The sequence below is a fragment of the Takifugu flavidus genome, chromosome 5 (genome assembly GCF_003711565.1).
Source record: "Takifugu flavidus isolate HTHZ2018 chromosome 5, ASM371156v2, whole genome shotgun sequence".
NCBI lineage: Eukaryota > Metazoa > Chordata > Actinopteri > Tetraodontiformes > Tetraodontidae > Takifugu > Takifugu flavidus.
In genome coordinates, this window is record NC_079524.1 from 429,027 (window position 1) to 448,911 (window position 19,885).

Genomic DNA, 19,885 nt, shown 5'->3' on the forward strand with positions numbered 1-19,885 from the left:
TCAACCTTCATATCAACTGCTCAAAATATTAACCCTAACCCTAACATTGACACTTTGTTCCCTCAGAAAACTTGTAAGAGAAAATGAAGGCAAGTGAAAAGGGAAACGAGTGAAATGAAATATATCTAAATAATGAATTACAGACATGACGTTTATTGTTCTTCTAAAATGTGTTTCAAACATGGACCAGCGTGACATTTCAGACGTGGCTCCATTTCAACCCTGCTCATTTGGCTCGGGTTGCATTGCAGCAGCAGATCAGATGAGGTTTCACTGAAATGGCACAAAACCACCAGCAGCTCACACATGAAACACGCGTTACACGTTTTTCAGTGTGGAACGAGGAATAAAAGGAGGAAGTAACATCGTGTATTCAAAAGAGACCGATGGCTCCACATACGAAGGCAATTATAGGACTGATTTAGACAGTATCATTTCACCTTTACATTACTTATTATAACAATAAATACCCAGGCTCATTTGGTTCTTGAGAAATACTTCATTGTACCATGAAAAGGCATTTTCTCTGCAGAGAATTAGTCTGAAAATCAACACTGAAACACAATTCATATAGTTATTACCCCATGTTGTAGGACACACTTTTTTATTTTCAAGTATGCCAAAGGAATTAAATGGAGTAATTGAAATAAACCAAAACACTTAAGAATAAAAGAGATAAAATGCATTAAAAAATAAGTGAACTGGCATCGCATTTCAAAAAAACTCATGAGCTCATGATTGTGGAACAATTCACTGTAAAGTGCTGACTGGTTCGAGCTGAAAAAAGCACATGTTCCCTTTGAAATATCACACATTACTTTATACATGGAGGTACAGTAATAGCCAGTCATTAGGCAAGCAATTACCAACCAGAAGACAATTAATTTATTAGTCCTTTAATAAGATAACTGCTTCCTTATTTTCCTTGTTAATTGTAATGACAAGAATCTTTCCACTAGTTGCCAGGACAATGCCAATTACAAATGCCGCTGTTGTCACTGCAGTTTTCCTTCTTCTCTTGCAATTACATGCAATTGACTGACATACAGTATCAAATTCTCAAGTTAAGTCCTTCTAGAGCTCTTACAGACAGGAATCCTGGATCCGACGGTACAAGAATGCCAAGAGAGGAGAACAAATGTTGAACAGTGCAGGAGAGCTTTCCCATACGTGTCCTCATCTTCCTCTCCTCTCCCTGATGTGGTGAGCTGACTGACAAAAGCAGGAATATATCAGCTGATGCCTGCCTTCCTATAGGTCCTGAGAATCCTCTGTTTACCACTGGGCCTCTTATTAAGAGGCATGGGCTTCTTACTTTTTGTTGCTGTTGTGTTTTTTTGTTGTTTTTTAAGAAATAAAGAAAGAAATAAAAAAGGAAAGTAAGACAGAAACAAAGATACCAGGAGGAGACTTGGCCAATAAATTTCCCTCCCCTCTGCCTAAAACAGACATTCCTGCTCCCACCCCAGTCCTGACCATAAAAAGGTAAAAACATGGTGTACTGCAGAATGGCTTTACTCCTCACAGTCTGTGGGGGGAGCTAGAGCCCCTAGGAGGTGCGGTTGGTGGTCTTGCGGCTGTTCTGTTTGGTCTGGTTCATCTTGGTAGCCGAAGGTTTCCGAGCATCAGGCCGACGCCTTCCCTGGGGCCCCCTCCTTTTTAGCCTCAGCCCCGCACGGCCCCTTCCGGCCCCTACTAGTCACTTGCGTGAGTGCAGTGTGTCCTGGAACTTAGTGCTGGTGAAACGGACATGAAATCCTTTCTTGTTAATGGTATCGTCAGAGCGGAACTTGATGACAATGGAGTCGCCGGCTGAGTAGATCTCCTCCGGAGGCTGACAAGGAAGACAAAAAAGAGAGTTTTCTTTTGCTTTCTGCTTCTTTGCCTGCACTTTATTAAAAAAAACCAAAAAACAAAGAGCATTGACCCTAACCCTAACCTAACCCTAACCTAACTCTAACCTAACTCTAACCTAACCCTATCCCTAACCTAACTCTATCCCAAACCTAACCCTAACCTATCCCTAACCTATCCCTAACCTAACTCTAACCTAACCCTATCCTATCCCTAACCTATCCCTAACCCTAACCGATCCCTAACCTATCCCTAACCTAACCTATCCCTAACCTAACCCTAACCTACCCTACCCTAACCTAACTCTAACCTAACCCTAACCTATCCCTAACCCTAACCTATCCCTAACCTAACCCTAACCTAACTCTAACCTAACCTATCCTATCCCTAACCTATCCCTAACCTATCCCTAACCTAACTATCCCTAACCTAACCCTAACCTATCCCTAACCTATCCCTATCCCTAACCTAACTCTAACTAACCCTAACGTAACTCTAACCTAACCCTAACCTATCCCTAACCTATCCCTAACCTAACCCTAACCTATCCCTATCCCTAACCTATCCCTAACCCTAACCTAACTCTAACCTAACCCTAACGTAACTCTAACCTAACCCTAACCTATCCCTAACCTATCCCTAACCTAACCCTACCTAACCTATCCCTAACCTATCCCTATCCCTAACCTATCCCTAACCCTAACCTAACTCTAACCTAACCCTAACGTAACTCTAACCTAACCCTAACCCTAACCCCCTAACAGCCATAACACACACTTGATTTTAGTGAAAGTCCTGGGTCACTCATGGGTCACGTGAGGGTCCAGGACCAGGTTTTTCTATGTTCAGCTACTCTTATTAAGACTTTGGCTGCTATAGAAGTCGGGATAAAATGTTCGCTGATGATTATTTCCAGATGCAGAATGCACTGAACTCATTTCTTTCCTAACAAAACTGCTTTCTACTGTCTTCAATACAGCTGATATTGATTCCAGTGCACCAGGGGACTTATTCTAACATATATTTAGGGTAACAGAATATCAATCAATCAATCTTTATTTATATAGCGTCTTATACAATCAAAATTGTTTCAAGGCGCTTTCCAGAATCCCAGGGCCTAACCCCAGACAAGCAACAGTGGCAAGGAAAAACTCCCCTTTAACAGGAAGAAACCTTGAGCAGGACCAGGCTCATGTAGGGGGACCCTCCTGCTGATGGCCGGCTGGGTAAAGAGAGAGGAGAAGGGGGAGGACAGGTAGAGGAGAGGATAGGTAGGAGAGGAGAGGGGTATAGAGGAGAGGAGAGGTAGAGTGAAGGGGAGGTAGAGGAGAAGAGGGGAGAGAAGGAGGAGGAGGGGAAGAGGAGAGGAAGGAAAGAAGAGGAGAGGAGAGGAAAAGGAGAAGGAGGGGGAGAGGAGAGGAGAGGAGAGGAGAGGAGAGGAGAGGAGAGGAGAGGAGAGGAGAGGAGAGGAGAGGAGAGGAGAGGAGAGGAGAGGGAGAGGGAGAGGAGAGGGAGAGAGGAGAAGGCACACAGCACAGAAACACACACAAAAAATATGATGCACAATCACTTCAGCGGGGCCGGAGGTCATTATGCAGCTCCGATGGCAGTGATACCTGTAAATAAATAGGGGGGGGGGGGGGGGGGAGAAGCAGAAAAACTACACAAGAATCAGCATAACTAGTCTGCTTGATGAGGAAGGAAGGAGAGGAAAGGAGAGGAAACCATGACCCAGTGGAGTGACAGAGGCCTGTCAGGTGATCATGTTTCCGGACCCCGGCAGCCTTGGCCTATAACAGCATAACCAAGATGTGACCTAACGATTAGACGACCCCCTAGGTATGATAATTTGTCTGTCTATGATAGTAACTGGAACTACTGAATTAGTAACAATAAGCTTTTTCAAAGAGGTAGGTTTTGAGTCTAATCTTAAAAGTAGCGATGGAGTCAGCCTCCCGTACCCGGACAGGGAGCTGGTTCCATAGCAGGGGGGCCTGGTAGCTAAATGCTCGGCCCCCCATTCTACTCCTGGAAACTCTGGGAACCACAAGTAGACCAGCATTCTGAGAGCAGAGCGGTCTATTGGGCTGATAAGGTATCACTAGCTCCTCCAGGTAGGATGGAGCTAGGCCTCTGAGGACCTTGTAGGTCAAAAGAAGAGTTTTAAAAAAAAAGAATACTCATCACCCTCAGTTTGTGTAGCTTGTCTGACTAGTGCAGCAGTGTCTCACTCAGTCCTCCGAAGGCTCCAATCCAGCAGAGATTTTCAAACACTCGAACAAATCCACTGTTTCTCCCAAAGAAACTGACAGACCTGATATGACAGGAAGTCACTCTTGTGTGACTGGTTTGGACATCCCTGGGCTACACCACTGCCAATAAGAGGATTGTGGAAGAATCCGTGACAAAGCCAACAACAAAACAGATCCAGTAAAGCTGCATTTCATAATAGGGAAGTTTTGAAAGGAATCTAAAAAATATTGAATTTTTATACATTGTTATAATGCTTTTATTGTGTAGGCCAGACACTATTCAGGATACTATTTAACTGACAGAAACCCTCAGGCTGAAAGTTTCCTCACGCTGTAATGAGTTTTCAGCCGACTTTGAATTAATAATTGAATTGTGTCAGTTTATTTCAAACTGTTATATAAAAGGAAACTTGATTGGAAAGAAACTCTCTGGGGGCTTTTCGGGGGGTGTTATGTCCCTTCCAGCAGATTGTAAAATCTGCATTAGCCGGAAGACCAGAACTTATTATTGAAGCATTTAAACGAGTTCAAGCTGCAACCTGGAAAAGTTGTGTTACCGTTTCCCACTGGCCTGATTTTTCCATACTAACCCTAACCCTACGATAGGTTATCGACTGCCAGGAAGTCAAGAATTGCGTCGATCAACAAGTGCCTCAACGGCAACACTCCCAAACGCAGACAAGAATCTCAACTATAACTTTCAGTGAGTTAAGTCCGTTTATGGAGTCAAAAGCTCCAAGGTGCTACACAGTCAGTCTCCCATGGTTTGAACCTTCCGACTAAAATATTCTCACCCCAGAGCCACAGTAACGTCCAAGCCGTGGAGATTTGGTGTCAGCTCCATCGAAAAGCTCCATGTAGTCATAGCCACAATCTGCCTCCTCCTCAATTTCAAAGGTCTGAAAGATGAGCTCTACGCCATAGCCTTTCTCTGCTGAGATCACCCACTGACAGTCAGAACCACCTGGGTAGTTGTTGTCCCCAAACTGGGCATGTGAAAACAGGTCCTTGGTTTTGACTTCAGCCTTCAGGTGACCTCCACACTCTGAAAGGGAAAAGGAACATTTGGTGAGAAGACGACTGCAGGTATGAGGTTAGGGTTAGAGGGTTAGAGGGTTAGGGTTAGGGTTAGAGGGTTAGGGTTAGAGGGTTAGAGGGTTAGGGTTACGGTTAGGGTAAGGTCAGCGTTAGGGTTAGAGGGTTAGGGTTAGAGGGTTAGAGGGTTAGAGTTAGAGGGTTAGGGTTACGGTTAGGGTAAGGTCAGCGTTAGGGTTAGAGGGTTAGGGTTAGAGGGTTAGGGTTAGAGGGTTAGAGGGTTAGGGTTAGAGGGTTAGGGTTAGAGGGTTAGAGGGTTAGAGGGTTAGGGTTACGGTTAGGGTTAGTGTTAGTGTTAGAGGGTTACGGTTAGAGGGTTAGAGTTAGAGGGTTAGAGGGTTAGTGTTAGAGGGTTTGGGTTAGGGTTAGGGTTAGAGGGTTAGAGGGTTAGGGTCAGAGTTAGGGTTAGAGGGTTTGGGTTAGGGTTAGTGTTAGTGTTAGTGTTAGAGGGTTTGGGTTAGGGTTAGCAGCAGCAGCTGCTGTGCCTGAAGCAACGGAACACCGGCGAGCACTGGAGTTAATTTAGTCTGAATCATTACCATATAGACTTTATTTGTTTAGAAATACGTGAATTTTCATAAATTAGCAGTATTTTAGCAAAAGCAATCAACATGAAAAATGACTCAATTGTTCTGAAATAACCAGTATGACAAGCAGCATACCGCGCTAAACCGTATCTAATTTTACCTGCAGTATGTGAGGCCTCGAATCCTTTCTTCTGCACAGAGTTGTCAGAGAAGAAACGAATGAAAAGCTTATTGCCAGTAGATGTGATAGGTGGCGGCTTCTTGGTGCCACAGAATCGACCCAGAATTGAAGCTTTTCCATCTCGTCCATCGTACAGCTCAATGTGGTCGTAGGCGCATTCGAGGTGGGCCTCGATGTCAATCTCAGTAAAGGACTGTGACAACGCAGTTTTATGAACAGAAAAGAACAAGGTTAGGTAAATTTATGTTCAACCGCAACCATCAATTACCCAAACCCCCTAACCCTAACCTAACCCAAACCCCCTAACCCTAACCTAACCCAACCCCCTAACCTAACCTAACCTAACCCACCTGTGCTTCCCTAACCCTAACCTAACCCCCTAACCCTAACCGACCTGTGCTTCCCTAACCCTAACCTAACCCTAACCTAACCCTAACCCCCTAACCCCAACCCCCTAAACCCTCAATTAGAATCTTTCGACTTGTTGTAAGGCGCAAAATTGGATTCCTCAAAAGACTGCCACGATGTCTGTTTAAGGTCACATCCTGGGTTATATCTCTTACAGACTGGGTTATATCTATTACAGACTGGGTTATATCTATTACAGACTGGGTTATATCTATTACAGACTGGGTTATATCTGTTACAGACTGGGTTATATCTGTTACAGACTGGGTTATATCTATTACAGACTGGGTTATATCTGTTACAGACTGGGTTATATCTGTTACAGACTGGGTTATATCTGTTACAGACCGGGTTATATCTGTTACAGACTGGGTTATATCTATTACAGACTGGGTTATATCTGTTACAGACTGGGATATATCTGTTACAGACTGGGTTATATCTGTTACAGACTGGGTTATATCTATTACAGACTGGGTTATATCTATTACAGACTGGGTTCTATCTATTACAGACTGGGTTCTTTCTGTTACAGACTGGGATATATCTATTACAGACTGGGTTATATCTATTACAGACTGGGTTCTTTCTGTTACAGACTGGGTTATATCTATTACAGACTGGGTTATATCTATTACAGACTGGGTTATATCGCTTACAGACTGGGTTATATCGCTTACAGACTGGGTTATATCTATTACAGACTGGGTTATATCTGTTACAGACTGTATAATACATTTTCATATCACTGATTTTATCTCAGACTGAACGATGATACGGTTTCTTAGTGACACAGCTGACAAAAAGACAGATGATAACAGAAGGGGGAGCCAGAAATCACCACATATTAACGAAGCCACAACACCTTCTGACATCAGCCGAGTAAACTCCAGATCCCCACTGGATTTCACAATAATCCCCCTGTGAATAAATTCCTGATTGACATGTCAAATTATGAGGGGAGCAGGAAAGCGGCACTTACAATTTTGATGCGGTGGCCTGGAGTAGTGGTGAGTGCCCAGGTGCACGCCTTCTTGCTCGGGTATTTATCTGGCCAGTTGGGGCTGGTAATGGTGCCACTCACACTATTGACAGTGTGATCACAGCCAGCTGTAATGTATGGAAAGTATGTATCAGGTATTTTATTGATAATACAAACATGGTAATCAAATGCTGATACGTGTGTTAAGTGTGCTATCATAAGGATTAGATACCTTCTTTACAGTCATGCTTATTCTCATGTAGCACAAAGCCACTCCTGCACTGGCAGCTGTAGCTCCCAAACGTATTGACACACTCGTGCTGACAGCCGCCATTTTCCTTCGAGCACTCGTCTTTGTCTGAGGAAACACAGAGGACCCAACTTTGAGGGTGTATCATTTACAGACTGTCAGACAGCTGCCCCAAATGACTCGTTAAAACTCACCTGAGAAAAATTGCGCTTTAAAGCCTTTTTTGGACACAGTATTATCTGATTTAAACTCAATGCGCATGTTGTTGTACTGTGAGGTTAGAGTTTCTGGTTTCTCTGCCCCACAGAACTTCCCGTGTAGTTTTGAATCAGCTGACAGTCCACTGCGTACCTCCACATAGTCATACTTGCAAACCTGAACAGAGAATCAGAGCACGGTGAATACAATGGGACATTTAATTTGCTCTTAAAATAAAACACAAGGATTTGAGAATTGCAGTATTGGCAGTGCAGCGAAACCAAAGCAGTGTGACAGAGGGACAACACAGAACAACCCCACCCCGTGTGGACTCATAATAACTCTAGCGCTCACATCATTGCCCTCAGTCTCGAAGACGTCAAAGAGCAGAGTGATGCGATACTGTGTGGGAGCAACCAGCTGCCAGATGCAGTTCTTATTTGGAGGATACTCTCTTGGCCACCCAGGGCTGGTGATCGATCCATTCAGCTTGGTGATAAATCCCCCACAAGCAGCTGGACAGAGGAAAACAAAAGTCACATTGTAAGACTCTCATCAAATATTTCAAGGACAAATGCTAAATATTGTGTTGCAAACCACAGTGTCAAATAATACACCAATGATGTTTTTCAGTTTACCATCTTTTCCAACTGCCACCAGATAACCCCATGCTGAAGCAATATCAATGTAGCTTATATGCTAATTTTTAATTTATTCTATTTTATTTCTTATTTTATTCTATTTTTATTATCTTTAATAGGTTTAATGGTGTGTAATGGTGGTGGGTAATTTTGTACAGTGCTGTACGTTTTTTTGGAGATGCTAATTTCCCTGATGGACACCCCCTAAAGGGATCAATAAAGTACTCAGTCAATCAATCAATTAAGAATGCTCTCAACTGCATAAATTTCAGAAAAACTTATGTGCAGTGTTGTTTCTCACTACAAATTACAAGACCTGTTTATTAGTTACAGTTAAAATGCTAAAATGCTATCAATTGTTAACGCTACTACACTCAACCGCTTTAACTTTCCTTAATTTTGTGGCTCTGAGTCTTCAGCAAAGCTATATAAAGTGCATTTTTTTAATGATTTTTTTTTAGAAATTACATTTTAAACAACATAAACTGAGCTAAAAAAAATGAATAAAGTTTGCAATATTGTGAGCCAGGTCTTGGAAAACACCCCCACAGGCACTACTGTTTTTAGATGAGTATAGCAACTGCAATGGGGTGGCTGTGTTAACTGGTTAACTGGTTTACTAGAAGTACTGGTAAAATCTCTGTCCATGCTTACCCTCACAGCTGCGCTTGTCAGCAGCTAGCTCGTAGCCTGGGTCACAGGCACACTTGTAGCTGCCCAGTGTGTTGACACAGCGTTGCTCACAACGACCATTGTCGGGTTTGGAGCACTCATCCATCTCTGGATAACAAAGATATGTTGGGAACTTACAAGTTGACTCCAAGGGTTAGTGGCTAACAAGAGAAACCCATTAATACCTTGCAGGCAAAGAGGAATTCACTTTCAAAGCTGTGCTATTTTATGCATAAATGCAAACAGATTTGCATTCAAGATATATCAGAGTTTACAAAATCTAACTTCTGACCTTTGAAGAAATTGGCAGCAAATCCCGCCTTGTTGACAGAGCCATCTGAAACAAATTTCATCCACAGCTGGTTGGAACTGGTTTTGATGTCATCAGGCTTGTCATAGCCACAGAAACGGCCCAGCAGTGGGCTGTTTTCATTGTTTCCATCACGGACTTCCAGGTAGTCATAAGCACAACTGTCATGTCTCTCAATCTGATCAAAGTTTAAGAGTTTAAGGTTACAGGTGGATGTCAGAGAAATGCCAAAATCAGCTGTAGCAGTCATCAATATAGCATTTCTCACCTCAAATGATTGGAAGGTTAGGCCTACGTGATAACCCTGAGCTACAGTAATCTTCCATACACACACTTTGTTGGGCCTGTAGTCATCAGGGTAGTTGGGAGACTGGATCTGGCCATTGTCTTTCTTCACTTCCCCACCACAGATTGCTGCATGTGTCAATAAAACAATAAAATAAACATCGAAATAACATTCCCTGGGGTTTCTTGATATAATCAGCATATAACATGAAAATAAAATGTGTGCACAAAGTTCTTATTAATGAAATATGGATTAGCTGAAAAGCCTCTGGACAGAAACACACGTGACTCCTTTGCACAGACTGGAAACAATGGAGCAGTAAGCTAAGGCCAAAATCTGATTAATGCAGGGTAAGAGACTGACACATCAGCAGTGGTGGAGCCAAAAACTGTGGATAAGACTCGAGCTTCCAGGCACATTGTTGGATGTGTGACTAGCCATGCGTTTAGCAAGCTGAACATTGTGCTGGAATGAAGTTCAGTGAGGTCGGGAGTGGTGCTTACCCTCATAAACTGCAGAGAACCCTTTTCCCACCCAGTTACTGCTGCTGCGGAACTCAATCCACAGCCTGCTGTCAGTGGAGATGATTGGCTCTGGCAGCTTATCGCCACAAAAACGACCTAAGTCATAGACAGATGGATAAATCAAGAATTTATCAGTGCAACACGTGCAATATTCATGGGAGACCATCTTGCTCGTAACTGTATAGACAGTGAATGCACAGCAAGAAGAGAGTAAAGACAAAAATAGGATCAAAAAGCAATTTTCCTGTAGTTTTTGGGTTTTATATACATTCAATACACAAACAAATAATAGAAGGGTTCAATTTAAACATGAAAATACATTGAAACACTGCAAATTCTTTTTCACATGAAGTAAAATCAACTGTATTATTTTCAGAAACGCGAAAGGAAAAGTATTTGGTTGTTTAAAAGAATAGCAGTATATTGATTTTTCATTACAAACTTTAATGATTACTGTATCAGTGAAAAACCGTTAAAGATTTAGCTGTTCTGCTAAAATCTGCTATGTGTGCCACCATTTTTTCACAGAATCAAAGGCCTCACTCAATAAACCCCTGATTCTGATCTGATTTCTTCACATTTCTGTAAAATAATAATGATTACAATGGTTTGGTCTTCACTTTTTAATTTGAAATAAAATATGCATGTTGCTAATGTATGTTCATATGTGAATTTGAAAGCCATGAAGATCTAGGCTTTAGTCACTTTTCCCTAAAACGCACTACTGTTATTTTGAACCCAACTTTGTGCATATATTGAGTATTTCTGCATGTTGAGCAGATGCTTGACTGTACTGACCCAACTGCCAAAAAGCAATTTGTCATATGAACGTACGTACGTAATAAAACATGATTCAAAAAATTTGATGATTTCATCTTTTTAAAAGGGTACAGATCGTCTCTTTCCCTACACGGTGGTAAGATCCAAGAAAGCATATGACCTTAAAAGAGGAGAACTGGTTGTTCTCATAAGAACCAAGTAAAACTTTATCAGGCAACAAAGGCTTTGTAAAAAGGAAAGGAGGATAGAAAGGTTTTTGAAATCTAAACATCAGATCAATGGGTCTTCAATGACTGATACACCAAACGCTTCATGACCCTAACGCTAACCCTCTAACCCTAACCCACCCTCTAACCCAACCCTCTAACCCAACCGAACCCAACCCCAACGCGAACCCAACCGCGAACCGAACCCCGAACCCCAACCCGAACCGAACCCGCGAACCCCAACCCGCGAACCCGCGAACCGAACCCGCGAACCGAACCCGCGAACCCGAACCGCGAACCCGCGAACCCGAACCCGCGAACCGGAACCCCAACCCGCGAACCCGCAACCGAACCCGCGAACCCCAACCCCGAACCCGAACCCGAACCGCGAACCCAACCGCGAACCCGAACCCGCGAACCCGAACCGAACCGAACCCCGAACCCCAACCCGCGAACCCGCGAACCCGAACCCGCGAACCCGAACCCGCGAACCGAACCGCGAACCGCGAACCCGAACCCGCGAACCCGAACCCGGAACCCCAACCCGCGAACCCGCGAACCCGAACCCGCGAACCCGAACCCGCGAACCAGAACCCGAACCGAGCCCGCGAACCAGAATCCTAACCTAACCTAACCCTCTAACCCCAACCCTCTAACCCTAACCCTCTAACCCTAACCCTAACCTAACCCTCTAACCCTAACCCTAACCTAACCCTCTAACCATAACCCTAACCTAACCCTCTAACCCTAACCCTCTAACCCTAACCCTAACCCTCTAACCCTAACCCCAACAATAACCCTCTAACCATAACCCTAACCTAACCCTCTAACCCTAACCCTCTAACCCTAACCCTCTAACCATAACCCTAACCCTAACCCTAACCCTCTAACCCTAACCCTCTAACCCTAACCTAACCCTAACCCTCTAACCATAACCCTAACCCTAACCCAATGACTTAGCAACAACCTTTGAGCGGCGCCTTTCTCCAGTATCCGTCTCGGATTTCCACATGGTCATACCAACACAAGTGACTCCTGTACAGATCCATGGAGGTGAAGTTAAGAATGATCTTAAAGACAAAAAGACAGGAAAATTAGAGCTAGATGAGTTCACACACGGAGCTAATCTTGATGATGAGTAAGACGCACATATACACATGTACAGGTATACAAGGGCTGATTATCCATTTATCTTGGATTATTGTAAATATACATCCTTTTTTTCTTTGTTTATTTTCGATTAGCTCAGATTTTATTGCTGCTGCTGTTGCGCTGTAAATTTCCCCGTGTGGGACAAATAAAGGAAATCTGAATTAGAGCAGCCACTCCTCACATGTTCTTACCTTTTCACCTGGTGTGACAGATATTCTCCAGATGCAGTGCATGTAGGCTGAATACCCATTGGGGAAGCCAGGAGAGGAAAAGTTGCCACTGCTGTCCTGTAGACTGTCACCACATCCTGTTTGCAAAAACACAAACAGACCTGCATGTAAGTCCGTATGTTGCAAGCATGATGGAGCATCTTTTTGGTGAGCATCACCTGGGAAACATTAGCTCAGTAACAGTTTTTGCCCCTCTAGAACTGTACTGACAATTTAATACCAAATGTCAGGACATTTACACATTTATTCCTCAAAAGGCACATCTGCTGATGATATTCACGTCCAACTCATCATCCCCTCCCCTTCACTCAGCTATTCCAGCTAAAGGATGATTAAACAAAGACAGACGCTGAGGCACTTTTCTCTGAGCACCCTCTTGAAATAAGCCCTGCCAACTATAAATAACTAGGGGACCATAAATATAAATAACTCTTGGAAATCTGATGCATTAAGTATGTGCCAGTGGGAAAAAAAAGAAAAACCAACAGCTTCAATCGGGCTGGCAAGTCTGAAATGCTAGAAGACCAAAGACAGCATCAATAGAGGAAGAGAAAGAAAAGGATAAAAAGAGTCACTAGCATCTTTATGAATCCATCTAGAGAGCTGTGCAAGCATTGGTTTTACCTATAAAAACCTTAGTTTGTGTGAAGTCCTGACAGGTCACAGACTGTTTCGAACGGAGACACTTGAATACAAAACCGTTACTACACATTCAGGCACATGGTGGGATGACCAAAGAATCCAGGAATTGCCATCTGAATAGACCGATGAGTACTTAACAGTGATTTTGGATGGAACATGTACAGACATACAGTTCCATCCTGATTATACTGCACTTTACATTTGTTTATTTTTAGTTAGGGTTAGGGTTAATGTAATGGGTTAGGGTTAATGTAATGGGTTAGGGTTAATGTAATGGGTTAGGGTTAGGGTTAATGTAATGGGTTAGGGTTAATGTAATGGGTTAGGGTTAGGGTTAGGGTTAATGTAATGGGTTAGGGTTAATGTAATGGGTTAGGGTTAGGGTTAATGTAATGGGTTACGGTTAGGGTTAATGTAATGGGTTAGGGTTAATGTAATGGGTTAGGGTTAATGTAATGGGTTAGGGTTAGGGTTAATGTAATGGGTTAGGGTTAGGGTTAATGTAAGGGTTAGGGTTAATGTAATGGGTTAGGGTTAGGGTTAATGTAATGGGTTAGGGTTAGGGTTAATGTAATGGGTTAGGGTTAATGTTATGGGTTAGGGTTAGGGTTAATGTAATGGGTTAGGGTTAGGGTTAATGTAATGGGTTAGGGTTAATGTAATGGGTTAGGGTTAGGGTTAATGTAATGGGTTAGGGTTAGGGTTAATGTAATGGGTTACGGTTAGGGTTAATGTAATGGGTTAGGGTTAATGTAATGGGTTAGGGTTAATGTAATGGGTTAGGGTTAGGGTTAATGTAATGGGTTAGGGTTAGGGTTAATGTAATGGGTTAGGGTTAATGTAATGGGTTAGGGTTAGGGTTAATGTAATGGGTTAGGGTTAGGGTTAATGTAATGGGTTAGGGTTAATGTTATGGGTTAGGGTTAGGGTTAATGTAATGGGTTAGGGTAGGGTTAATGTAATGGGTTAGGGTTAATGTAATGGGTTAGGGTTAGGGTTAATGTAATGGGTTAGGGTTAGGGTTAATGTAATGGGTAGGGTTAGGGTTAATGTAATGGGTTAGGGTTAGGGTTAATGTAATGCAACAGCTACTCCAGCCCTGCGTACGTCACCGTGCTTATCCTGCCTACAATCAACTGCCTGACATGTATTCGTGAAGCCTTTTCTCAGAGGACACCCGCTAGTCTCTTACATTTATGACTACATTAAATTCTCGCTCTCTCCCCTCTGGACACATTAAAGAATGGAGTGATTCAATAAAGTGCCAGAGTCCTGTATGTCTGCTAACGTAAACAGTCTCACCCTTCTGATAAGCAAACACAGGATACAGTGCCAAGAATCCATGTAGTTATCAATAACTTATGTTCTCTGCATCTCTCTGGGGATGACTGATTAAAAACGTGTCCCTTCCAGCTGAAAAAATCTTGGATACTGTAGCCGGAAAACGCCACCACATAAGTTGAAAATGCTGGGCTGTTTCTAGAGAGCGAGGAGCTTCATGAAGCAGGAAACTGGTCAGAGACCTCTCTCATAGGCTTAGGACTCAAAAATAGAGCGAAGAACCCACAGCACTCAGGGTCTATCATTTGGTCTTACTGGAGCATTTGTAGAGTTTGCGCGCCTGTGCAATATCCCCTTTGCTCAGCCTGGTTCGTTGTCCAATGGGCGGTCGCACTCCATTTACATCGTAGCGTGGGAGGATGGTGTCCAGAAAGATGCCTCTGTAATTCAGCAAGAGATAGACGTCAAAGGAATCTTTATTTTGAATTTAGGGGACCTGAAAAAATAAAGAAACGTAGTACAAATTGAGATGAATATCACATATATTTTAAGACCAAATTGACATTTTAAGGATACTCTAAAACAACAAGAATGAATGAAAAGGTTGTTTTTATTGACTTGACCCAAGCCTATAATCACCATTAGGTTAGGGTTAGGCCCGTACGGGCCACTAGTTTCTTTGCTAATTTCCCTGGTGGACACCCCCTAAAGGGATCAATAAAGTACTCTTGAATCTTGAATTAGGATATAAGTGTTGCTAATGAACACATGAATAATCAACTTTTGTAATTACCCCAGTTCCTAATCACATGATTTAGAGTAGTGAAATTCGACGTGTGCTGAAGAATTTTTAAGATTTGAAGGAATTTGAGTATTTCTTTTCTAAACAGTGTGATCCTTATTCTAAAATAAACCAGATGAACATTTGTAAGCACTTCAAACACTCAAGATTGGGCTCACAGTTTGTTTTTTAAGTGAAAATGGATCATTGGTCACTTTCTTTCACAGATGAAAATAAACCTAAAAGCAGTTTTACTGTGTGAGCAAAACTGTGAAAGCTGTAAAAACTTGTAAATATTTTAAAATAATTACAGTATCTCAAAGTGGTCAAAAACATGATCAGACCATTAATTACTGTTTGCTTTAATTATAGCTCTAGAGATGACCAAGTAAAGAATGTCTTTTCACAATCTTTACAAGTTTAGTATCTCCATTTAAATGAAAGTTTAGCCTGTTGGTTCCCATAGAGACATGCCTATCAACACCAGGCATGAGCAAACACAGGAGCCCAGCCTAACAGTTTCGACCCTGCCTGTCTGTCTTTAGCTTTGGGGAGCCCATATGCCACTCCAGCCAGTGTCAGAGCAGACAAAGGGTACACTGGCAGGTCTCTATTTGGGTTGGCACTGCTCCATGCACCCTTCCTAACAGAATATCTCTGCAGCACAGGAGGGGGAATGCAGAGCTGTGGGTTGGGTAACATGCCCGAAACAAAAAGCACTAAGGATAAGACTTGCTTGTCCCCAGGCAATGTGGCAAAAGAGAAGAAGGGCATGAAATTATCTGAACAAGCCACGGCAAAGGCCCTGGCTTCCCACGGTGATTTACTGTAAAACATGAAGCAAACATCCAGGCAAACAAAGAAAGACACAGGTCCAAGAAGAAACTGATTCACCTCTGCAGAGCTGAAAGCAGAGCCTTGTCTGCTGATACAGCACTGGCAGCCATGCTCTCTCTTACGGACCCTCATACTGATCAAGCACCATCTCAAACACCAACCCTAACCCTAACCAAACACCAGAGCTGGACGCTGAACATCATAGCAACACGCTTCAGCACTGTGGGTTACTACAATGTGTCAGATCAAATCTTTAATCAGGAATAATCAAAACCTTCATGGTTCTGCCATGCTACTTTCTTACATGGCAAATAAAACAGTAGCTCAAAGGAAGGACAGTTACATCAGTTTACCATAGTTATTACAGTTATTACTGTTCTAAGTTCTCTTCTATATTTGAAAAACATAAATCCTGTTGGATGAAATAGGTTCAACATTTTTCTGTAAAGTGGCTTTATGAACTCAATGCATAGGGACAGACATATATTTCTGTATATGGGCTAATTCTATAAAGATTCACTGTCAGCTTTCCACAAGGTGATTGCCATGACAACATGGAAGTTGACATGTGAAGAGGCCCTCAACCTTAAAAGATTGCATGAGCTAGCTGGGGGTGGGGAGAAAGAATATGTATACATCTGGAAAAAAGGAAGAAAAAAGGCCGACACAGAGCTGGTTTTGATTCCAAACTGAGACGATAGTGTTTAGAAAGTGCACTTGCATCGTGTCCCATGTGTGCTCGCAGATCATATTTCACCAACTTTGGCTGACTAAAGACCTTCAAATTCCTAAATAGGCAGAACTTTCTATAGCAGGCCTGCAGCTGTGTGAAACACTCCCTCCTTTTGTTTATGCATGCAACTGAAGGTCAGAATGCAAGTTCATGCGCAACACTGAGGTCACATCCTGCACACGTCAGAGATGGAGCCCGAGTATTTCACTAACATATTTGTTAGCTCTCATGTACACAGACAACTCCCTGAGAAAATGCTGCACGTTGAGAGGCATGATGCTTTTGAAATGAAATTAAAGACTCAGTCACAGACTTTGAGTCAACTGCTCCTCAGAGAACTATTTTGGCCCTGCAACAAGCCAGCTGGGAAATGAATCCTCAAATCAACCACAGATGACTGAAGACTAGAGCCCAGAACAGGGCTTGTCGTGAGGCTTTTTATGGAGGATTTCTTCTTCTGGTGTTTTAAAGAAAATATGCAATACAAAAAGGCAGCAAAACATCTGGCGTTAATATGAAATGAGGTCAGCTGGCAACAAAATCAAGTGTGAGTTTAAATATGACAAATTTGCAGGTAAACTAGAGCAATAATAGGCTTTTCATCAAGAAGTTGTAAAAGAACTGGTCATGAGAGAGCAAAAGCTTTCAAACATGTAAAAGGAATAATGTAGAAATAACTAGAAGTTATTTAGCATTTAATTACCAAACTTCTTGTGTGTCTATGGGAGAGTCCCCACATTTGCTGTGACATCATGAATGTTGTCAATTAGGTAACCAACCCATCCTACTAATCACCAAAGCTTCCTGAAGGGGTCTAACGGAGCTTAATGAGCTGATTCATAAGATGAACCAAAGCTTTTACAAGAAGCTTCCCTGCTGGTTTGGCCCCAGCGACAACGTAAGTGAGAAAGTCGATCAGGCCGCGGTTGTTCTATCTGGAATAAACCTGTGATCATTCTTTACTTGGTTTTCTAGACAATAACGACTAAACCAGGAGACTAACTGCTAAAGTTTGTGAATTACTGATAGACTATCAAAATAATGACTAAAGTAGGAGATTCCAGATTAAAATAAAATGCATTAAGGCTATTCTATAATGTCAGAACACTTTAAACTTTTAAATAAACAAATCTACACTAATTGACTATAGTTTTAAAGAAGAGAATGTAAAAGGAATGGAAATGTCAGATTCAAAGTTATTTTATGGAGCATATTTAATTTCTCCTTACCATTAGTATTATCAATACAGCACTAAGAAATTAAAGATTTATGGAATCATATCTCATTTCAACCTTGGACCCTGTCGTCATGAAAACAGATTTTTTTACCATTTCAGTCAAAGAGATCTTGGCAGAGGGTAGTAAAATAATTCTCCTGAAAATCTATGAGTTTGATGCCCTTACAGATGCAACACTAAACCTTTATACAAACATAATGTCCTCATTGTTCGGATTCCAATGTTGTTATTATTTCCACTCATCGTACAGATGAGGCCAATAGAGAAATATACTAAACTGCATAGCTGTAGTACAGTTGTTACATTTGTGAGATTAAAGAAAAGAATATAATCAAAAAGCTGTGAAACAGTTAAACCTGACTTTTAATTACCACCATTTTTAATATCACATTTTTAAAAAACCCACATATTTGGTGATTACCTTGAGAATGTATTCCTGGCATAGTGCATGATGCTGTCAAAGTCATAGACCTCTCCTAAAGAATCCACTTCACCAGGCTCCATCTTTAGAAAGTTATATTCCTGTCCTGTAAGAGAAGAACATCAATGGAAAAACTATGAACAGACAATGCAATTTAATGTATTTATGTAGGGGTGAATTTCTGATATATGAGACCACAACATAGATAGCTGAGGCTGAGATTCAACAAAAATGGTTGTGGGATCTAATTCGATGTGCCTAGAACCATATTTCTTTGTTCTCGCTACATGATTGCGAAGAGGTCTGTAAACTTACCAGGCTGAATGTTTTCCCTAATAATGCTGACGTGTTCGTCTCTGTCAGGCCGTGTGTGTTCATGCCAGAATCCAATCACATGACCCAGTTCATGCACCACAATTCCAAACTTGTCACAGTTTTTCCCAATTGATATGGCCTGAGGCCCACCTCCACGACGACCCACATAGGAGCAACACCTGTCAATGCACAGCCATGCTTTAGCAACGTCAACATTTGAAATCTGCCCGAAAAAATCAAAAGAGTGGAAATTAGAGAAAGTTTCCCTGGAGAAGAGAAAAGTGTGCTTTAATGCCTATTAGTCACAATATTTCGTATTTATTGGTTTTCTGCACAAAATTAGGTTTTATGTTTTCTTTCAAAAACTCAAACCTTTAACAGATCGGTATTCAACTATCCTAAAACTATTATGTTGTGTACCAAGCATGTAATAATAACCTTGTCAAAAGAATATCCGATCTGTTTAACACCCGCACCACCATCATTGGCACATGCAGCAGTGACATTCATTAACACGCCTGCTAATGGCAGGTGCTAGAGGGGTTAGGGTTAAGGTTAGGGTTTACTGCGGTAGGGTTAGGGTTTACTGCGGTAGGGTTAGGTTAGGGTTTACTGCGGTAGGGTTAGGGTTACTGTGGTAGGGTTAGGGTTTACTGTGGTAGGGTTAGGGTTTACTGCGGTAGGGTTAGGGTTAGGGTTTACTGTGGTAGGGTTAGGGTTAGGGTTTACTGGGGTAGGGGTTAGGGTTACTGCGGTAGGGTTAGGGTTAGGGTTAGGGTTAGGGTTAGGGTTAGGGTTAGGGTTTACTGGGGTAGGGTTAGGGTTTACTGCGGTAGGGTTAGGGTTAGGGTTACTGCGGTAGGGTTAGGGTTAGGGTTTACTGCGGTAGGGTTAGGGTTTACTGCGGTAGGGTTAGGGTTTACTGCGGTAGGGTTAGGGTTTACTGCGGTAGGGTTAGGGTGAGGGTTTACTGTGGTAGGGTTAAGGTTAGGGTTTACTGTGGTAGGGTTAGGGTTAGGGTTAGGGTTTACTGTGGTAGGGTTAGGGTTTACTGCGGTAGGGTTAGGGTTTACTGTGGTAGGGTTAGGGT

General features: G+C 42.3%; 1 protein-coding gene across 1 annotated transcript in view; it reads right to left on the minus strand.

Annotated features, from left to right (window-relative positions):
- Positions 1-137: 137 nt before the first annotated feature.
- The window catches only part of bmp1a (bone morphogenetic protein 1a), a 33,300-nt gene continuing 13,552 nt past the window's right edge, over positions 138-19,885 (minus strand). The window contains exons 5-20 of the mRNA XM_057032199.1: positions 18,796-18,974; positions 18,481-18,586; positions 14,787-14,911; positions 12,510-12,625; positions 12,134-12,236; positions 10,160-10,276; positions 9,639-9,784; positions 9,353-9,548; positions 9,043-9,168; positions 8,102-8,262; positions 7,744-7,924; positions 7,532-7,657; positions 7,300-7,427; positions 5,889-6,102; positions 4,901-5,151; positions 138-1,834 (exon numbers count right to left, since the gene is read on the minus strand). Coding sequence (XP_056888179.1) covers positions 1,700-1,834; positions 4,901-5,151; positions 5,889-6,102; positions 7,300-7,427; positions 7,532-7,657; positions 7,744-7,924; positions 8,102-8,262; positions 9,043-9,168; positions 9,353-9,548; positions 9,639-9,784; positions 10,160-10,276; positions 12,134-12,236; positions 12,510-12,625; positions 14,787-14,911; positions 18,481-18,586; positions 18,796-18,974 — 2,410 coding nt within the window. The 3' untranslated portion in view covers positions 138-1,699. The remainder of the gene's footprint in view (positions 1,835-4,900; positions 5,152-5,888; positions 6,103-7,299; positions 7,428-7,531; positions 7,658-7,743; positions 7,925-8,101; positions 8,263-9,042; positions 9,169-9,352; positions 9,549-9,638; positions 9,785-10,159; positions 10,277-12,133; positions 12,237-12,509; positions 12,626-14,786; positions 14,912-18,480; positions 18,587-18,795; positions 18,975-19,885) is intronic.